Here is a 22,073-nt window from a genome sequence, read left to right on the forward strand (position 1 = left end):
CCTGAGCTTGTTTTTGCTGATAGAGGCATCATGGACCGGTCCCTTGCTGTTTCCAGGATGGCCTGCGGGCAAGATCTAAGTACTCTGCAGGCTGAATCCGACCCATGGGCCTTGAATTTGACATCCTTGCCTTATAGAATAGCTCCCTATGCTGCAGAGTAAACTGCTTTTTCTATGTAGGGAAATTTCAAAAAGACTTCCTGAATGGACCTCTTTAAAATGCATTCAATATTCCTACAGGGATATTTCAGAAGGAGGAAAAAAGCTCTTTAGATTCTGGCCATTGATAACTTGTTGATGTTCCTCAGGTGACTGACATTTGCAATTTGGCATCTTTTGTATTTCAAAAGAATTTTGAGAAAACATACTGGTACATTTTGAGGGGAAAAAAGTCTACAAACTTTTCAATCAGGCAACTTAAGCACTGATGCATGTTCTGATGGCTATTTATTTTCCCTGGGAGAAGAAACCATTTTATTTATTGGGGAAATATAAACAGCCAAACATGAACACTGACAATCCATGTGAATTCCGCAGGATCAAATACAATTTCTGCTTGAGATTCTATCTATCATTCTATAAGATTTATTGGCTGCTGTATTCCAGTGTAAACATTTTTCTGTAGTTACAGATAATGGATGAACTGGACATCTAGAAAGCACTGGTTTGGGAAAGACTTAAGGTAAAGCATTTCCTTTTCTTGCTAGTGTTAAGCATTGCCTTAATTTGATTATATAAATTATTCTAACTAATTATTGTATGACTTGCTTCTGTATTCTGTATTTCATGGAATGGTTGGGTGCTTTCAAAGTATTTGTGGATATGAATAACATTATTGAATATGAAACCCAATTTAAAACATAACATACTTAAATGTTCTACACAGCATTTATTGTGGTTAGCGTAAACTATATAAATCACAAAACAATTCTTTCTGCATGGCAGTTTTCTGCCTGAAATTTGTTAACAATGCTGCATTTTAGTATAAAGTCAGGGATATATGGAGAGTTAGCTATCAATCATTGTTTTTAAGTACAGTGAGATACAAATCTTTATAATATAAATTACTTGTTACAAAAAAGGGCATCTGGGTTAGCTAGTTAAGTACAAAAATCTGTTAACCTCTATAAATAATGAAATGCAAGAAGCTCAATAATACAACACATACATCGGGTTACAGTATTTGAATATGTAATTGCAGACATGTGGCACAGGCACATTATATGGGACAGGCAAAAACACTGAACACATTAAAAGTTTAAAAATGTGAGCACTTTGGGGGGGATATGAGCACACGATATAAACATCAAGCAACACTCTGAGCAGACAAAAGGAGCCACTGACAGTTGTAAAGCATTCGAACCTGGCAGAAACCTGTCCAAACAGCTGCAGTGGGATACTGATTGATTGTGTTTTTATTCTTACTGCTCAAGTGCTGCAGACAGTCATCAGTCTCAGAAAAAGCCCAACACGGGCACCAGCACCCTCACAAACGCACCCAGAAAGTAATTTAACAGATGCCTGGAAGTGTAGCACCACAACTTCCCCAATTAAAACAAAGCAGGAATATTCAGTAGTGGTGATTTTTTTTCTCAGCAGTGTCAGCTAGAAAATGGAAAGGGAATTTTATGTCATTTAAAATGGAATGCCAGATCGGGTGGGTGGGGAGGAAGGGATAGAGCAGGGTTAAAAACTGCTTACTGATTAATATACATTCAAGAACACTTTAAGTAGGTCATGCTTTTTAATATAATTTTTAAGAAAAGTGAGGTGTTCAGGAATACAAAAGTATTTTTGATATTAACCACAACTCCAAAATGGAATCCAACAGACATTAAAAATGAAAGGGATGATTTGAAGTCATTTAGCAGATCAAGTATCTTTTTTTTATCAAGTAGAACAAAAGTCAAACATTTCTGATGGAAATTCTTAGAGAAATAATAACATTTTTTATTTTCATAAAAGTTCTGCAGGTGGACTGTATGTATGTTAATCAAAGGAAAACTCCACAGAATACATTGCTTACCCCTTATTATAGTTAGGAATAGAATCCTAGTCTATAATTTGTATTATAAAGGGACTATTTTTTTTTACTCCTAAATAACTTTTTAAAATCAGTTTTTAACTAGATTTGGGGTAAATTAATGACTAGAGGTGGCAAAATTGTTTGACTCTTACCTGCTGGTCATGGTATTCCTTTAAAGAGACCAATAGGACCCAATTATGGTTACAGAGTTAGCTCCATTTTTTCCTCTTAAATGATTTTAATCATATTTATATAAATGGGATTCCCCCCCCCCAAATGTAAATGAAGAATGATTTGAGTCTATGAAAATTATCATATTCTTATATGATAGTTTCTTGTGATGGAGCTAGAGAGTTATAAAACATGAATTGAAAGAACCTATTTATTTAATTTATATACTGCCACATGCTTTCTAAACAAGGATTACTCTGTATAATTCAAAATGCCTATCACTATAGAAATGGCATTGCAGGATGGAAAAAGTGGTGATGTCAAAAAATCAATTAGCATTACAATGTTTAGGTTTTGGTTTACTATAATTTCTACATTTGGTCATCTCACCACTACTATTATATACAAATAATTATATACATGTGGCATCAGAAATAAACAAAAGTAAAACTGGCTGTTTCCCAGGGGAGGGGGTAAATGTTTTTAACACAGAGATTTATAGAAGAAATCACTTTTATCTCTCAATTATGTACAGGTATAAATTATGTAAAATATGGCATTCTTTGCAAGGGATTTCTTTCTTCAGTTGTTTTAAAATTAAAGAAAAATCAAGCAGAAAATGAAGAAATAAAACCAAATGCTGCAGTATCTCAACTAGAGTGCAGTTCCACTCTAGTTTTGATCAAGGATTCTAATATTTAATATACAAATTCAACTTAAGAGCAATTCAGTGCTGTATTATGAACAAGGCAGTTTTAAATTTTGAAGCAATCTTCCAAAATAAGCAAAACTAGAAGATGGATACATTCTTGGAACTCAATGGAGTGTTGTCATGTATAACAAACAACAAAAATTTCTATTATCAGGAAGCTTTTTTTTTTTTTTTTACAATATTCAGTCTGGAATAAAATTTAAAAGAAATCTAATCCCCTGAAAATAGGGGTATTTAAAAATATAGACAGTAGACTTTCAAATATAATTCAGAGACAATGAATTATTTTTTCAATAATTCCAAGGGCTAGGAATTCCAGCATAACACTAGTCATGAATAATACATCCAATGATTGTTTAAACTTACTTATTGTTCTTATTTCTTGTTTTTAACTACAATTCCATTTCATCATCATTTTTATACAATCATCAACTTAATTTTAATTTACAAATGCAATTTGCACTTGAGACTTCCAAATCCTAACAAAATACTAATATTTTCATTGTTTGACGAATGAGGTTTTTCTCACCCTTCCTATTAAATTAATGGTTTGCATTATTATTATTATTATTTTCTTTGAAAAAAATCAATTGGTAAGTGTTAAAAAGTAGGGGTGGGATACATTCTTTGAAAAATCTTCTTTTCATTGCATCAAAATAAATTCCTTGGTTTCGAAACTTACTCTGGTTCTCAATGACTGTAATTTCCACAAAACTTTGGGCCTCCCTTTACAGCTGGATTTAAACTTTGCCCATACCAGCAAAATTCGGCATTATGGCTATTACAATCCAGGAAACTCTGATACAGCGAATTGATTTGTTGATAAATAACAAGAATTCACGATTCAGTAGTACAGGCGCCATTACTGAAATGAATCATAAATCTGATTCACAGAATTTATAAACAGACTTTCTGGGATTAATGCAAAAATATATTTATTGCAAGCTCTAACACATCCTTCTGTATGCCAAACCATAATTCAGCTGAAAGAGAGACAAACAGGTACAATGTTATCTGAGAACCATCCTTGTTTTCTTCACATCCTTAAAGGCTCAAGATCTCTGTCTTCTAGTAAATTTATCAGAAAGCCAAAGCTGTCTTTTACTGACGCCATGTCATCCAAGGAACAGGGTTTAAGTATCCAACGTTTCCCTCGTGCAAGTGGTTCAAGTTCCAAATACTTTTTGATCTATTTAAAAAAAGAGAAAAAGCAGCATTTTAAAAAATTAGTTCTGTTTATTTGCTGGTTTACCATATATTCTTTTCAAAATAGAAATGGCTGAATGCTCATTTTTGAAATTATTTCTTGCTGTTCTTTACACCAAGTTGATCTTGTGCACTGCATATGTTTATGTTATGGATAACTAGTTTGTCTAAATGCTATTTTTTCATTATACAATACATTATACAATAACTTTCTAAATTAGAGATATTAGAGACATTTGGGTGAATAAGTATGTTGAAATTCCCCAAGAGAAGATAATATAAAGACATATTTACAAACCCAAAACTAATTTTAATGAAATAGACAAACATCAAATTCCATTTAAAGTTATATGACTGAAATATTCAGAATTATTATTAGTAACTACGATAATTTTGTTTCAGATCAACATCCCTCAGACAGCAGATTGAAAGTGATTTAATTCACTGGATTTCACACATCCTAAAAGTTACAAATCAAGTATAAACAGCTGTCAAAACCCATTTAAGATGTGTTTTTTGAAAGCATATGTATATAGTATGCAATGGGGCAAGGATTACTCTGAATTTAACTGAATGGACTGGCGAGCATTTATGCAAATTATGGATATGAATTTAATCTTGAGAATACCAGACTAACAAAGGCGTCATAAAATAAGAATCGTAGAGATTTCAGAACAGGTGCTGGTATGCCTGAAGCTGATTGTACGCCCAAATATGAAATATGAAAAGTAAAGAAGGAGACCAAAAATTTTGCAGCCCAATACAACGTCTAAATTAGTTTTCTTCCTCCATTCCACTCACAAACTACAGAAGCTTTCTTCAAGTTAAGCTTGAATTCTGGTGACTTCCTACAGACCTTCAGACTGTATTCTTGGCCATAATGCAGAAGTGGATTGCCTTTGTCGGGGATGTTTTCTCAACTTTTTAGTAAAGTCTATAGCCCTGGCATTTTGTGAAAGCCTTTCATTCACATATAAACAGGTTTAAATTAGTCTTATTTCAAAATCCAATAATAAAAGAATATCCACCACATCTGAGGACAGCAAATGATTTAAGGGATTTTTATTAATTTCCCTTCTCAGCATTTGCAGTCTAAGTTGTCCCATTAATTTTATTTAATGGGACAACAGATCCTGAGGCTTTATTTTTCCCTAAATGTTTAGATAAAGGTAGCACATGGACTAATTGTGAAGAAAGTGATTCAATGTATATTATACCATCTAAAAATATTGTACATTTCATTATATAATAGAGATATGCCCCCTTTAACTTCTTTTTTTGGTTGTCAATAAATTGTAGAAATATATTAAAGAGAAACAAATACTAATAGCTAATACTAAAGTATTTGTATTAAATATTTAATAGTATTTAACCAATGCTTGATTAAAATACTTAGTGTTAACTATTTAATACTAATTAAATTAAGTATTCAAAAACTAATACTAATACAAATGCATTGGAAAAGTCAATGATGCTAGGAATGGTTAGTGGAAGAAGAAGAGAAGGCAAGCAAAGAACATGCTGGCTTGATGCCATCAAAACTGATACAAAGATGAACATCCAACAACTGAAAGGAGCTGTGTTTCACAGGGAAGCATGGAGAGCACTTCCCTATAAAGTTGCCAAGAGTTGGATACAGCCGAATGGTTAAAACAGCAGCAACAATACTAGGATCAACAACTTCAGACACCATATCTTAACCACAGTGCTAAACAAGCACAATTGGAACCAGAATTTCCAAAGCTAAGCAAGATGGTTGTTAGGTAAGTTAACCCAACCATTGTTCAATCAATGGGATTGAGGTGGGCAGCTATAGAAACTGAATAGGTAGACAGACAGACAGACAGACAGACAGACAGACAGACAGACAGACAGACAGACAGACAGAGACAATCAATCTTGCAGTTAACCACACAAAATATAGAAACTGATTTTAGAATATTAAATCAATAACTGTCTATACTACAAAACACACAATTAAAAATATAAAATTTGCATTTCTGCAACACAAAACTTAGTCAAGCTTTAAGCTTTCTTATTATTTAAGATCATATATCACTGTAAATATGGTTTCCATTAAATAGCTAAGTATTTGTAGTTGCTGAAATAAGAGAAAAGCAATAACTCTGACCACTTAAATGGAGTTAAAAATAAAATCAACTGGCAAGGTATGGCCAAGTATGAATTTAAAGCTAAGATTGGAAATATAATAATAGAAATTGGTACATTTGTTTAGTTTAGATGGCTATTTTCTTATCAAACTCAACTTATTTTTGACTCAAAGATGCTATTTTTCAGTTTTCTCAGTTGCAATACAGAAGGATTATGGAACATTCAAAACGGAAAATGCAGAGAATGGATGGCAGAGGGAACATGGTCAAAGGTTGCCAAAATTTTAGAAGCAATTATTATGGCCTTGAAATGTCATTGCTAAATTACAAGATACTATGTCCAATGAAAGTTGCTTCAAAGAGCTTAGTCTACATACATCAATGCAACCCTGTGTGTAAGAAAATTTATTTACAATTATTTTGTTCCTTTTATTCATAGAATGCACAGAAGTCCAAAAAATGATTATGATGAAGTTACCAAGTGGTTATACTGCTATGTTGCAATATCATAGAAAATTCCAATTTTATTAAGCAGTACTAAAATTATAATAGGTATTAGAAAGATATACCCCGTGACTTGATATGTAATTTGCTCTTTAATTTATTTTATTTTCTTGCATTCTAACTACAATATATTAAAATATAACTGCCATTAAAAATGGCACCACTGCAGAACAACAAAGTTTGCTAAGAAATATTCTGATCACTGAATGAAGTTAATGAGTTTAATTCCCAAACTCACATATCAGAGACAACCAATTACCCTGTCTGAAACACAGACTTGTAAAACTATCAAGTAATTGTAAAATGGTCTGCTACACACGAGTAAGATGTTGTTTAAATGGCTTGTTTGACTAGATGCATTCACCATGAAATTGATTCTGTTAAAACAGTATTTTAAAACCACGTTTACGTTAACTGCATGGACAGAAAATGAGAAAAAAATCTGGCATTATAAAGGGTGGGCTTAGGTATGAGCCCAATTTTATGAGGTCGAGGGTTACTTGAATGAGAAACTCATCAACTGTGGTCATGCCCTATACAGGAACTACGGAGGCTGCATACAATTATGTTATGCTACTAATTCCATGTCAAGGACAATAAGGTCCTTTCTAAACCTTCATAAAAGCATGCACTGAAATTATGTGGCAAGAAGAAGTTACACAAATCTCTTATCATATTTGTGTAGAAGCACCGTGTAAGAATATTTATGTTTCATTCTTCAATAAAAACACTACTGGTAACTGTATGATTGGCATTTTGTTGTTTAAACTTCTGCTTGTAGCTAATGCAGCATTTGAATAAAAGACCTCTATCCATGCGCATATGCCATAAGAAGAGCTCTTTTGGATTAGAATGCCTAGTCTGCTATTCTATTTTTACAGTAATTAATAAGATGCCAATGAGAACCCCAAAGGGGCTGAGAAATCATGACAGCATCATCCTGATCATTTTTTCCCAACAACTGGTGTTGAAAAACATAACTTACTGCCTTCATAACTAGACATTGATTGCCTTTGCATTAATGATAGTACTTGTTACATAGGCAACCACTCAAGTTTGCCACTCAACACATTCAGCATAAAGCTGTTGCCAATTCTCATCATAGTATATTTACATGTATTCTCAGGTATACCTATGTTCATATGTATCATTTTAGAAAACAGACTTCTACTTATATCTACCATTCTTCCCACTCCTATCCTAGAAATGCCTCAATGGTACATTTAAGTATTATTGTATCTAAAACTTATTTTACAATTAAAGTATAAGAATCCTTACTCACCTATTTTCTATCATCTTAGTTAAATAAAAGAGCAGTATAAGTCCTTACAAATCACAACCATAAGTATTGGGGTTTTGAACAATGAAGATGTACCCCCATCCTAATTTTGCAGAGGTTTTTTTAGTGGGAGATACAATTCACATATATAATCAATGAAGAATTTGAGCAAATCAGGCCGGGTAAAGGACAGAACCAACCTATTTTAGTGTTACAGCTGTAAACACTTGTTGAAGGAGAAAACAAATTCATTTTAATGTGTATTAGTGCTGGGATGCATCTAAATTAAGTTTTCATAAGGTTAAAAGGAGGGGAAATGTATTCAATTACAAGGCAGAATATGACAGTCTGAAGCCAGGAAATACTTTTGCAATAAAGCTAAAGGATCTCAATCATAAGAACTATTTGAAGAGCACAGAGACCCTCTCAAAGGATCTCTTTGATCTAAGACAGGCCAATCTGTTGCTCTCTTGATGACATTCTGGCGGCTCCACCCTTGTTTCCAATATACCTCTGTGCCTTGGTTGCTGTTCCCAGCAATCTGTATGTAACTGATAGGATCTGTATTGCTGTTTCCCTCCTATCAGTTACATACAGACTGTTGGGGAATAGGAAAACTAATCTACCAATAATTTTATACATCTGAGGGTGATATTGAGGGAAAGCTCTAACTTCTATTCCACAATAATTTGGGGATATCCCTTGGTTCACTGTGGACACTCAGGAGATTGAAAAGACCACCACCCCTAAATAAAAACAAACAAGAAAGTAGGTGTTTTTATAGGGTGCCAAGGTTTTAGGATAAAACAGTTATCCAGTTCAAAAACAAAGAAACATAGACACATAGTTACACATAGACACAGACAAGAGTTAGAGAGAAAGAGAGAGATGTAGAATCTTGTTGAAGTGGTGGGTTCCGGCATGCACCACATGAACACGCACAGTACGCGCATGCGTACTTATCTCTTGCAACACCTCTGTGATGCTCCAGCTGCTTGGCGGAGCGTCACGCAGGCACAGTGCGCTCCGTGCGCATAAGAGCCCAAATACAGGTAAGGAGCTTGGGAGGGGGGGGTGGACCCTCTGGAGCACCGTACCAGAATGGTACTCGGTGCTCCAGGCAGGCGGTATGCCCGTATCGGGGCATACCGCCTGCAACCCACCACTGAAGTGAACAGATAGTAACTGAATTCTTAGATATATTTTCAGAATCTTCAAACAGTAGGAACTTTAAATATATAGGAAGTGGAAATGTTCATTATTAAATTAAGTTGAATCAACAATTTTTAGCAATGCATGATGTCAGTTTTATAAACATATATAAACACATATACTTATATACATATGATATCATATATCATACACATATGATTGTTTTCTGATAGGAGATTGCAGATCAAAGGAGGAAGCAACACCACTACACCAATTGCAAATCCATTCAAGATCTGAGGTTTGATCCGAGTTTACAACTAAAGAATAAAACTACTAATTTTTGTTGTTTTGGTTTATAATCTGCATTACAGAGATTGGTCTCAAACCTGATGGTGGTAGTATATCAGTACACAATGTGAAAGGAGAATTAGCTAAGAGAGACAAAATGGTGATTGCTAAGCTTAGTCAGGGAAATGTAGACTTACATATTTTTCAGTTATATCCTGTCTCCAAAAGCCACTCAAAGTTTCTTAAACAGCACAGAAAAGTGGAACAGCAAAAAAGCAGTGGCTTTCCAAATCAGAATTTGTCTAATAAATATTTGATTTTTTTAAAAAAGTGCCACAACAATAATCTATTATCAGAATCAGGATAAAAGGAACATAAATACAAGCCCACCAAAAAAGATTAAAGATTAAAAAAGACACTGATTTTACATGTCAATTGGAAAGGAACAGAATTAATAATAGGCTACCTTAGAAAACAACTTATTTTCTGCACTACAATCATAGAGTGAATCTTCTTGCTTTCCTAAATAGATAACCTCAAACAGGTTTATGACAGTAGGTAGATATTGTTGCTATTAATACTGAAATGAATCTAGGACCAAGATGATAATAGAAGGCATAAGGAAGGGTGCAGGAAAATACAGATGACCAATGATGGTATTCAACCGGTTCAGACCAGTTCACCTGAACAGGTAGCAGAAATCCTGGGTGGGGCATCCACCTGCCCTGGCTCTATGCCATCCTATTTAGGGATTTTTTTTAGCAAGGTCAGGCACATGGAAGCATATTTACGAACCGGTAGGAAAGGTAAGTGAAAACCACCCTTGGATAACATGTAGAATCATCTATGGACTGTTTCTTCCAAGGCAGTCAGATTTGTGTCAGATTTGTGTCAGATTTGATCTTAACAAGTGTTTTCTCTATGAGATCTACCTGCTTAATATTAAGGATTTAAAATTATATGAATATTGCTTCATATTCACAACTGTCTAAAAATAGTTTATAGTTAATTAATAGTAAGGCTATTAATAGCCTGGAACAGATGTTCAAAAAAGATAGCAGGGGACTGTGCTTGGCAGAGAATCAATGTGAGACGAAACTGATTAACAATGGAGAAATTAAAGAATAATATGGACCAATAAACTGTCTAGAGAGGAAATGAGAAAGATCATAAAATTTGATCATAAAGTTAATATGCTTTTATTACTGTCTCACAGCAGACTAGTAATAGAATATTTAAATTTGAAGAATGATATACAAATTTTTCCATTGCAATTGCAGACAGCTCAATATTTATGCCAAACACAAATGAACCTGACTAGATTTTTCTATTACGTGTGCATTTATTTATTATTTGAAATCTTTTTCAATTGCCCTCTTTTGTGCAGACATGAAAACAAAGCATGGATAAGGAGAAAACATCAAAAATAGCAAAATTTTCATAATGAAGTAGCTGAAAGGGAAAATAAAAGAACAATCTGATAAGCATAATTGTACCTGAAATGTCTGGACAAATAATTCCTGTTTTGATTTGGGATTAAAACAGTTTTTTTTTTTAAAAAAAAGTTTGATCTTAAAAATAAGCAGCCACTGCTACTCCTTTAGAATTGATATAATATACTTACAGTGAAATGTACTAATTATAAATCTGCAGCTTCATTCTGCACTAACTTAATAACTTCTTTGTTGTTGTATAGTTCTAAACTTTCAGCAATTTGGGAAATTAACAGAGTATTAGTCAGTACCACCAAGAGGTGGTATTCAGCAGGTTCTGACCAGTTCTGGGGAACCGGTAGTGGAAAGTTTGAGTAGTTTGGAGAACTGGTAAATACCATCTCTGGCTGATCCTGCCCCCATCTATTCTCTGCCTCCCAAGTCCCAGTTGATCCATAGGGAATGGAGATTTTACAGTATCCTTCTTTTGCCATGCCCACCAAGCCATGTCACGCCCACCAAGCCCACCATAGAACCGGTAGTAAAAAAAATTGAATCCCACTACGGGTACCACCAGAGTATTATTGGGGCCAATCTCTTCAATAAAACACTTTGTATGAAAGGCCACTGAGAAATAGAAAGATTGCTATTCTCCCTTTTTTAAAAGATTCATTTCATGCTGTCTATTCATTTAAATTTAAACCCAACTGAAGTGGGTTGTTGCTTTTTATAAAGAACTTTCAGTCACGTTACCACCATCTTTCCTTGTTCAAAAAGATGATTTCTTTGATTCTATATCATTTTTAGTGTGGCAGGCAACACTACTTCAGATAGGTATATCTATTAAGAGCCAATAGGAGGAAAGAATATAGAAAATGCAAACAATCCTGAGATCTCCATAGGAACTTATGCACAGATCTTGAAAAGGATGTCACAACACTGTACATTCTGTCTTAGTATCTAGAGGCTGGGGCGAGGGGCTGGATGGAAACAACAGACTTCAGGTCAACCCTAGTAATTCTGAGTGGCTTTGGTTTAGTTCTGGAAACATGCTATCTGTTCTTTCAAAGCTACAGCTGGGGCAAAATGCAGTGGTGTAAGCAATTATGGGCATTGGTCATTGAATATATGTGATATTTCTGTTCTGTAAGCTGCATTGGCTATCAGGATGCTTCCAGGTGTCACAAGCTTCATATCTTGGGGCCAGGCTAGTTATGGAATTGTCTCTCTGCAGTGGTGCCTATTCATCCCTAGATCCAGCAAGAGAGATCCTAGGTCCTTTCATTTTTAAACAAATGATTTGGAAATTATCAGTTATGTGCAACTTGAATAATAAATGAAACGTACAACCTAGAAATTATTAAAATGCACTAGTCCTAATGACAAACCAACTGGAACAATAGACTGACACCTACCCACAATATGACTTATGTTATACTTCTTTTGTGTTTTAATGCCCAATATATGTCAGAATTTTAAAAAAACATCAGAGTTAAGCAGCAGAATTAAATACATGAGGTCAATGACTGTGAGTGAACTCTTCCACTGTTCTTAATTGAAGATTTAAGAAACAGAGCCAAGCCAAGTAACAGGGAAGTGGTATTTGTCTGACCTTGTGACAGATCTGTTAAAGCTATGAGCATCTTGACAGGTAACATCTGGGTTCACCTCTTTCTGGGAACTTGGAAGATTGCCATGCCCTTAACTTTTCTACCATAAACCAACTTTCTAATAGAGCCCTTTCTGTGCTGGTGCTTTCCAAATGTGTTAGGAGAGTCAATTCAATGTTGTTGGATTTTGGGGGATTACGATCCTCAAACATATTGTCTAGGTGTGTATAAGTATATATGTATACATACATACACAGAGGCTGCTGTAGTGGCTATAAAATATATACAGTACATTTTTAAAAAGCTTGAGATTCAGACCTAAGCACCTTTATGAAAATAGACACTTACTTTTGCTTTTAATATAAATGGAATGTTTTAGTAAGTGAATGCAAAATGTTGACCTCTTTGGTAATCTAAAGAATTAAATAATACTTTGTAGGCTGTGAATCATTTATTTACCAGACTGCTCCTGACAGTGCTAAACTAGAAACAATGAATGAGGGCTAATATTACACAAGGAAATAGCATGAAAACCAATGTGGATTTTCTGAAAAATGAACTAATAATTATTTTTGCAATATAAACAATCTCTTTACACCCATGGCCTCTGATTTTTCAGTCAAAAGATTCTTTGACACCTTTGAAATCTGTACGCAGAAATGCATTATTAACATGTAAACACTATCTGGAATTAAAGTGAGATTTCAATGTTTAAGACTTTTGTGTTCAGCAAAAACTGATAAAATCTGATCTGAGGTTTTTCTTTGAAGTAAAATGAGCATTTATGGTAGAAGACCTATATGGGTAATATTGCATGTATTATGCAGTTTTTTTTCCTTGAACATTTGACCTGATAGTAAAAATAAAGGTGCACTTTACAAAGATATTATTTTTTGTTTGCATCGCTTATTAAATATTCCAAGAATGAACATACTTGAAACACTGATGATGGGGATACGATATTGCATCATGTCTAAAGACAGTGAAGTAATTTAATGTTGCGAATATATCTTATACCACTCATATTTCTGTCTTCTAATGCTTTGACTTCACTCCCCACCTTCCAGCATTTTCAGCCTAAAGCAGCCACTCCAATTTATTTAATGGCCAATCCAGAAAGAGCAACATCTATTAAGGATGAAATATATTTTACTCTGCCAGGATTGAATTCATATCTTGTCACATAGAATGGACAGTTTGATAACACAATCACAAACTATACTAACATACAGACCATTAAATAACTTTTAAGCTTACAAAGAATAGCAAGCAACTAATCTAGACAGAATAGTTTGAAAGAATCATATGATCTAAAACTTTGGAAAAATGAAGTCTCCAAATATATGGAGGGTATCGGAATAAAAAAGCTGATTCCAATCCAAATTCATAGCAAAAAAACAAAAAAAATTGCAAAAGCATTTTCCTTATGAAGGTTTCTGCTTCATTACACAAAGATCCAGATCGTGAAAGTTATCATTTGCTATATTTATAGCAGTAACAATAAAATGCTGCCAATAGAATAATAAAGCAGGACAATATAGCCTTCTATATCAGTGTCAAATACATTGTAAAAAACTAAAGTTTGAGTAAACAATTGTATTTTATGCGGGCCCTGAAACTGATTGACTGACAATTACTGATGATTTCTGTTGTATTAACATATTGCTCTGCTTCCAAGTTGCTTAAGGTTCTTTTCCTCCTGCTTATATGAGCTTCATAGCATCGTTATGTAGATTAAGCTGAGGAGCAAGTGACTGACCCTAAGTATCCCATGAATATGTGAATGAGAGGAAGGCATGAACTCAAGTGTCCCTGTTCTTAGATCAACACTCTAATATTTCATTATATGTACTATCAAGGACATGCTCAGTTAGAAAGTCATCAAGTTCAATACCCTACCAGTTACCTTTCAAGTTTATTTCTCTTACAAATGGCTATAATAGCTTCTGGAAAGCATAATTCATATCTCTTCCTTGGTTGGGCAACTCATTGTAAACATCACTGCTTTTATTATTTGCTTCATTTCAAATGTTCTTTTGCAGAATTGCCAAACTGATTCACTTGCATTTCTGAATAGAAGTAGAATTTAGAACTTTTTCTCTATTGCCTTTCTTCCTTTTCAGCAAATCTTTCCATATTATTTATTAAATATTTATTTTCTTTCTAACATGTCATCTTAATTTTCCCCCATAAAGATTAATGTATTTGTTGTTGTTGTTAGTTGTGAAATTGTGTCCAACCCATCACGACCCCATGGACAACGTTCCTCCAGGCCTTCCTGTCCTCTACCATCCCCCAGAGTCCATTTAAGCTCACACCTTCTGCTTTGATGAGTCCATCCAGCTACTTATTCTCTGTCGTCCCCTTCTTCTTTTGCCCTCAATCTTTCCCAGCATTAGGCTCTTCTGCAGTGAGTCCTTCCTTCTCATTAGGTGGCCAAAGTATTTGAGTTTCATCTTCAGGATCTGGCCTTCTAAAGAGCAGTCAGGGTTGATTTCCTCTAGGACTGACTGGTTTGATCGTCTTGCAGTCCAAGGGACTCGCAGGAGTCTTCTCCAGCACCACAGTTCAAAGGCCTCAATTCTTTGGCGCTCAGCCTTTCTTATGGTCCAATCTTCATGGCCATACATTGCAACTGGAGATTAATGTATAGCTAATAACAAGTATGCGCCAATATTCTTTCTGATTTTCTAAAGGTTTTATATATCCTATTGAATCAGCAACCCTATGGAAGTCTTTACATTCATCTAATTTCTGCAAAACAGACCCTACCCCCCCCCCAAAAAAAATAGATCAAGCAAGCAACATCCTTCATAATGAAAGAAACAAAACTAAATGGACATTGTAGAAAGATTCATTCATACCATTCATTATATGATAACTGTTTTCTGGCATGATGAAGAAAAATATATATTCAGAAGTTTAAACAGCGTAGCAGAACAAATGAAGGCAAAAACCAATTTGATGTAGGATTGTTGATGTCTTTTTTCACTTCAAAATCAAGAACCCCTTGATGTCAGAATAGCAGAGGAGCAGAACATTAAAAAGGACTGTATACTTTTTTTCTCTCTGTTCCTGTCTCATGCTCATGTTATATAGAAAAAGATTATTTCCCCAAGTGCCCTGTTTCCAATAATAATAATAAGTCCCAGTTCTTCAACAACTCCTTTGAACTGAGTTGTACTCAGTTGTACATACTACTATTGCTTACTTCCATTCTGAGAACTTCTGTTCTGAGAACAACTTTATTTACTTACTGCTCTTTGGTTGATGATAATGCCTTAGGCTCAATACTGCCTTGACTTTTTTTTAAAAATCCACCTTGAGTCATTTCACCACAAAGCTGAAATTTCAATATCTTCTTAATTAAACAATTAACAACTCATCAATCATAAGGAAGCCATTTCAAAACAGGCATCAGAAAGGATTTTATTCTACAAACATTAGGTTTAAAAGTGGACTCAGGAACCTCGCTCTAATGCCCTGTGATTACTATAGGGGGAAAATCCTTCTCGTAACCACTGATTTTATCTACCTCAGGCAAGGGAAATGTATTCTTGCCTCAGTGTTGTTTTTACTAAAAATGTGCTAAAAAGATATATAAATAACAGAAATAGGATTTCATTCCAACAATTACAATATTATAATAAAATCAAGATAGGACTCAATATACATTATATATCAGCAGCGAATTGTACAGGAACTATGAGATAATGAAAATAAACATGAAGAAAGGCAACTGGATCTGTTTTGATTTCCTGTGTATACTTCAAAACTGACATTTAACCATATTTAAAGGTGATTTACTCTGAATCTAACATTTTTCTATTGTTAAAGCTTCTTTGCAAAGAAAATCTTTATTGAGTGGTTGGTCCAAACAATTGAATCACAATTTTTATTTCCCCCCACTCCTAAATTAGTGTCTCTCATGGATTTATCCTTAAAACTAAGCAGCTCTTTACTTTCTTCCATGAGACAAACAGAAATCCAGAAACATAGTAGTAAGTTTAAAATCTATTTTAATTAAGAGAACTAGTTTGATTTATACCTGAAGATCTTCATAACAAAGAATTTTGACATGCCAGCACAACATTGTACATACAAGAATGGACAGTATTGTACATACAATACTGCCATGGGCCACCAATCATATTCTTGGTCAAGTAAAGCATTAGGCACAGGCCTCATTTCTTATATATAATCTCTATTCAAAATAATGCATGAGAACCTTAAATCTCTTTTTGGATTCATACATAATGAAAAAGGGAATTATTATTCATCTTCTCACTCTTGCCTGGAACATTGTCTACTTGTCACTAAGATACCTTCTCAAAAACATTGTAAGGAGTAACAGGTTGATTTAAACCACTTATCACAAGAGTCAGAAACATTTTATTCATCTGTCACCATAAAAACAAGACTATGCCCTCAAGATAGAACATGACCACAACTTCAGCTTTTTTTTTTATATGCAGTACCTTCAAAAATTCACCTATATAATGAATATCTAATTAAATTGTACAATCCCTTTCAAGCATCGGTATTGAAAGCATTTGGTGGGATGAGATTGATTTGAAACCCCACGCAACAAATGTTTAATACAAAGGGAAATTTCAGTATGGACAGGTTTGTGGAACTTCTCTTTCTCCTGTTAAGGAAAGTAGAATGGTATTGTACAACTATGTCTTGAAAAAGCAGTTATAAATTTTAATGGATTTTAATAACCATTTCTCCTTTATCCACAGTAAACTCTGCAGTACAGATAGCCCATGACTTATGATCTCAACTGAACTCAAAATTTATGTTGCGAAATGAGATAGTTGTTAAGTGAATTTTGCTCCATTTTATGACCTTTCTTGCCACAGTTATTAAGTGAATCACCACAGCTGTCAAGTTAGCAACACACTTGTTAAGTCTGGTTTCCCCTCTGACTTTGCTTGTCAGAAGATTTCAAAAGGGGATCACATGACCCCAGGACACTGCAACAGTCATAAATATGAACCAGTTGCCAAGCGTCTGCATTTTAATCATGTGACCATAGGGATACTGCAACAGTTGTAAATGTGAAAAATGGTCGTAAGTCACTTTTTTCAGTGATGCCATAATTTTGAATGGTCACTAAATGAACTATTGTAAGTCAAGGATTACTTGTATTACATACGTATTTCTTTAATTTACGTTTCTATAAAAGATGAAAATCTAGGGAGTTTTGTATTCACAAATACTATTTTACAAATTCAAAAGTCTGAATGAAATATGGCTGAATTACATCATCAAGACAATTACAAAACCTCATAAAGTTGCAATTGTCCACAATCATCCAAAACTGCATCACTAAAACCCAACATCAAAATATTTTATTTAGTGCAATTGCCCATTGAAAGTGAAAGGAAGGAGGTGTGGCAAATGGTTACTTAACAGGCTTAAGGCACCTATTAATAACATAAATAATTTCCTCTACTGTCCTGCCTATATCCCTTTTATCAGGCTGGGAACATTTGTTTCAAAGCTATCATGCCTCTAGTGGCATAATTTCAGTACCTATAGCTCAGAGAATATGGCTCAAAAAGAGGGGGCACTCTGGCCTCCAGCACAAGTTCTGATAATGGTGCTTGCATCATGACATCATAATGAAAGAGACATGGCCTTTGTGCCTGATAAGACCACACCAACAATGTAATTTGCAATTAGTCGCCTGATGAGACAACCTTGCAGGCACTCATGGAGTGATACTCAATAAAGCTTTCTTAATTTTAAAAATGCAATGGGATCTTAAGTTTTTAGTCATCGTTGTTCTTATCGAAGGTAATAATAAATAACATGCCAGCGTTGTGTTTTAAGATGGGTAGCCATACACATGATAAACAAACAACATACTTTTTACTGTGGTCATGAATCTGGAGTTTGGGCATTTCTCTTTGGCATCCTACATTTCATAGTATTAAGTCCAGTTACTTAATACATGCTAAATTCATAACACAATTACAGTTAAACTAACTGCAATTTATATTGGTTCAGACAGAATATTTAAGCACAATTACTTTTTTTAAAAAAATTGTCAGACAATTATTCATTAAAATAAAAACTCATTACACAATGCATTATCCATTTCGCACTTCAATACAATTTCCTAGAAATAGCTCAGGAACAGTAAACAACTGCAATAGTAAACAACTGCAATGAATGTGAGCTAAGTAAGCATTCTCTTTTATAGTTGTGATATTTTATTCTTCAAATGCTGAAAGAAAATGAGAGGGCAAATAATACAAAATTCCCCAAAAACCTTAGAATAAAATCTAACTCTCAAAGTAAAAGGAATTCCTCATTTTTTTTTACAATATGTGCAAAACACACCAAAAAACCTGGCTCTCTTTCTTTGACACTCTCAATTGTAAATACACCCTGCCATTTACATTCAGAATGTTTTTAAGGATTTGTTGTTGTTATGTTTTGATGGAAGCTAGTATCAACTTACTTTTTATTATTTGTATTTTTAAGATTTCTTTCTTCTTTATTTAACATGTTTTCAACCCTTGTTGGGCATTTTAAAAGTGACATACAGTGTATTTAATCAGTTTATGTGGGAGCATGATTCTATTCTTAATAAGTTGTGGATGCTCCATCGCTGGAGACTTTTAAGAGGAGACTAGACAGCCACTTGTCTGGAATGGTATAGGGTGTCCTGATTGAGCAAGGGGTTGGACTAGAAGACCTTCAAGGTCCCTTCCAACTCTGATATTTGATTTCTGCACAGAATATATTAACACCAATTGCAAAATGTTAGGAACAATGGCGAGATAGGAAAGATCATTTCAAGATATAAGTTCTGTTAAAAAAAAGCATTGATTTTACAATTTGAAATAAGCATCTTGGTGTTACCATGACAACAGACACTGCTACATCAAATACTGTGGAGTTTTTGAGGGCTTTTAGAATAACCTTTTAAACTTCATAAATAATATTCGACCATCTTAACATATATATATATAAGTATTGTTATACATTATAAGTTGACTGCATACAATATGATTGAAGAAGGAAAAAGAGGGCCAACAGATACTGGCTTGGCTAAAGGTGTTCATGCCAGACAGATTCTGTGAACAGATAAATTGTTGACTTTCACATTATAATTTTAATCCTATTATATTTTACAAAACCATGTTCTAAACTGAGATATATTAATGTCATTCATTATAGCATTGGAGGAGATATGTTCTAATTTATTTTTCCAAAAACAAAGCCCTATTAAAGTGCGGTTCTGGAATTTGGAATTACATTGAATTATGGGAAAAGTAAGAACAGAAATGTAAGAAAATGCCCAAACAAAAGTTGTTTTTCATCTCTGCTAATGCTGTAGATATCACTGAACACTGAATGCTATGAGCTGAGGTGGCGCAGTGGTTAAATGCAGCACTGCAGGCCACTTCAGCTGACTGCAGTTCTGCAGTTCGGCTGTTCAAATCTCACCGGCTCAGGGTTGACTCAGCCTTCCATCCTTCCGAGGTGGGTAAAATGAGGACCCGGATTGTTGTTGGGGGGCAATATGCTGACTGTAAACCGCTTAGAGAGGGCTGAAAGCCCTATGAAGCGGTATATAAGTCTAACTGCTATTGCTATTGCTATTGCTATGAAACAAACTTTCAAATGCTACTTTATCACAACTGATATCCTATTTGAACTTGAGAACGTTTATACTTTTCTTCTAAGAAAGAAATTAAAATCGGAAAAAAAACATTATCTACAACTGCAACTGATTTAGGCAACCCCATGTTTAAAATACTTTGTCCCATGAACCATAGATGTTGTAATGTAACAGTATAATATGTGAAACCATTCCTATCTTTCACTGCTAAGCCACTGCCCTGCACTTTAGAATAATGAGAGAAAATACCATATGGATAGTTAAGCATTCTTTTTTTCTTCTTCTGCCCATTTCTACAATTTCTATGGGAGCTGTGTGCTGGAAGAACTCAAGGAGAAAAGGACCCAAACCTGAAAATAGTGGTAACATCTATCATAAAGAGTTGGTCAAACTCTGTATGAAATTAGCCCAAAGACCGAAAAGCCCTGTCCTGATTTTTTTTAAAAAGATATAGCAAGAAATTCTAAAACAGTGCTTATAACTGATACTAGAAAAGCAGTTAGAGGTAGAATTTAATTCTTACTTATCGTACTTTTTGGAGTATAAGATGCACCGGAGTATAAGACGCACCAAGGTTTTGAAGAGGCAATTTTTAAAAAAAATATATGTAGGTAGATAGAGGGATAGAGAGAGAGAGAGGGAGAGAGAAATAGAAAGAGAGAGAGAGAGAGAAATTACTGTAGATAGGGAGGCAGGGAGGGAGGGAGCAGGTAAGTTGGTAGGTAGAGGGGAGAGAGAGAGAGAGAGAGAAAGAGAGAGAGAGAGAAATACAGTAGATTGGTAGGGAGAGAGACAGGTAGATAAAGGGAGAGAGAGACAAAGAGAGTCGGTAGGTAGGTAGAGGGATAGAGAGAGAGAAATAGAGAGAGAGAGAAATACAGCAGATAGGTAGGAAGAGAGAGAATAGGTAGGTTGGTAGACAGAGGGATAGAGAGAGAAATAAAGAGAAATACAGTAGATAGGTAGGGAGAGAGAGAGAGCAGTTAGGTAGATAGGTAGATAAAGGGATAGAGAGTGAGAGAAATACAGGAGGTAGGTAGGGAGAGAGAGAGGTAGGTAGGTAGGTAGGTAGAGGGATATAGAAATAGAGAGAGAGAGAAATATAGTAGGGAGAGAGAGAGAATTTAGGTAGGTAGGTAGATAAAGGGATAGAGAAAGAAAGAAATATAGTAGGTAGGGAGGGAGAGAGACAGAGTAGATAGTAGTGAAAGAGAGAGAGAGAGAGAGAGAGAGAAATACAGTAGGTAGGTAGTGAGAGGGAGAGTATGTGTAGGTAGGTAGGTAGGTGGGAGAGGGATAGAGAGAGAGAAATAGAGATAGAGAGAAATACAGTAGATAGGTAGGTGTTTCTGCTGGCACAGCACTTGATCAATGTAATTCTCATCAATCAGTTAAAGAACTTTCGGAAAGGGGAAAAAAGGTTTTTGGACTCTGCAAACCTCCCAAAAAGCCCCCCCCCCAAGGGCATGAATAGCCTTGGGGGAATAACTTGCAGAGTGCTCCTGTCAGGGGGGGGGACGAGCAAAAACGGGCCTCCATAAGGGTATTCATGGCCATTTTGGTGAAGGGGGCAGGACTTCAGGAGGCAAAAAAATGCTGCATTCGGTGTATAAGATTTTCAGCCTCTTTTTTGAGGAAAAAGGCGCGTTTTATACAAAATATGGTATATATGTCTATGGAGATTATCAATCATGCAAATCATGGTTGTTCCAAATGTGCTTTTTCCAAAAGCCAATTGAAGAAGCTTCTTAAAGGAGAAGCAAAATAATAAAAACCAAGAAAGTCCAGTTGCCTTTTGGAAAAGCACTTTTCAGTCTTTCTTGGTGTTACTTGTGAAGTCGTGTCTGACCCACCGCAACCCCATGGACAATGCTTCTCCAGGCCTTCCTGTCCTACTGCTTCAGTGACTCCATCCAGCTACCTCATTCTCTGTCATCCC

At 34.9% G+C, this 22,073-nt stretch overlaps 1 protein-coding gene across 5 annotated transcripts in view; it reads right to left on the reverse strand.

Moving 5' to 3' along the window:
- Positions 1-874: 874 nt before the first annotated feature.
- ARL15 (ARF like GTPase 15) overlaps positions 875-22,073 on the reverse strand; it is a 157,648-nt gene continuing 136,449 nt past the window's right edge. For 2 of the 5 annotated variants that reach the window (XM_087715490.1, XM_087715488.1), the window contains one exon: positions 3,828-4,098. In XM_087715490.1, the coding sequence (XP_087571616.1) occupies positions 4,076-4,098 (23 nt within the window). In that variant the 3' untranslated portion in view covers positions 3,828-4,075. Of the gene's footprint in view, positions 4,099-22,073 lie in introns of all 5 variants that reach the window. The other 3 variants (XR_015696656.1, XM_087715491.1, XM_087715489.1) reach the window with 2 other exon arrangements.

The sequence above is a fragment of the Thamnophis sirtalis genome, unplaced genomic scaffold (genome assembly GCF_051295495.1).
Source record: "Thamnophis sirtalis isolate CommonGarterSnake01/CBP01778 unplaced genomic scaffold, rThaSir2_p1.2 scaffold_5, whole genome shotgun sequence".
In the NCBI taxonomy this organism is placed as follows: Eukaryota; Metazoa; Chordata; class Lepidosauria; order Squamata; family Natricidae; genus Thamnophis; species Thamnophis sirtalis.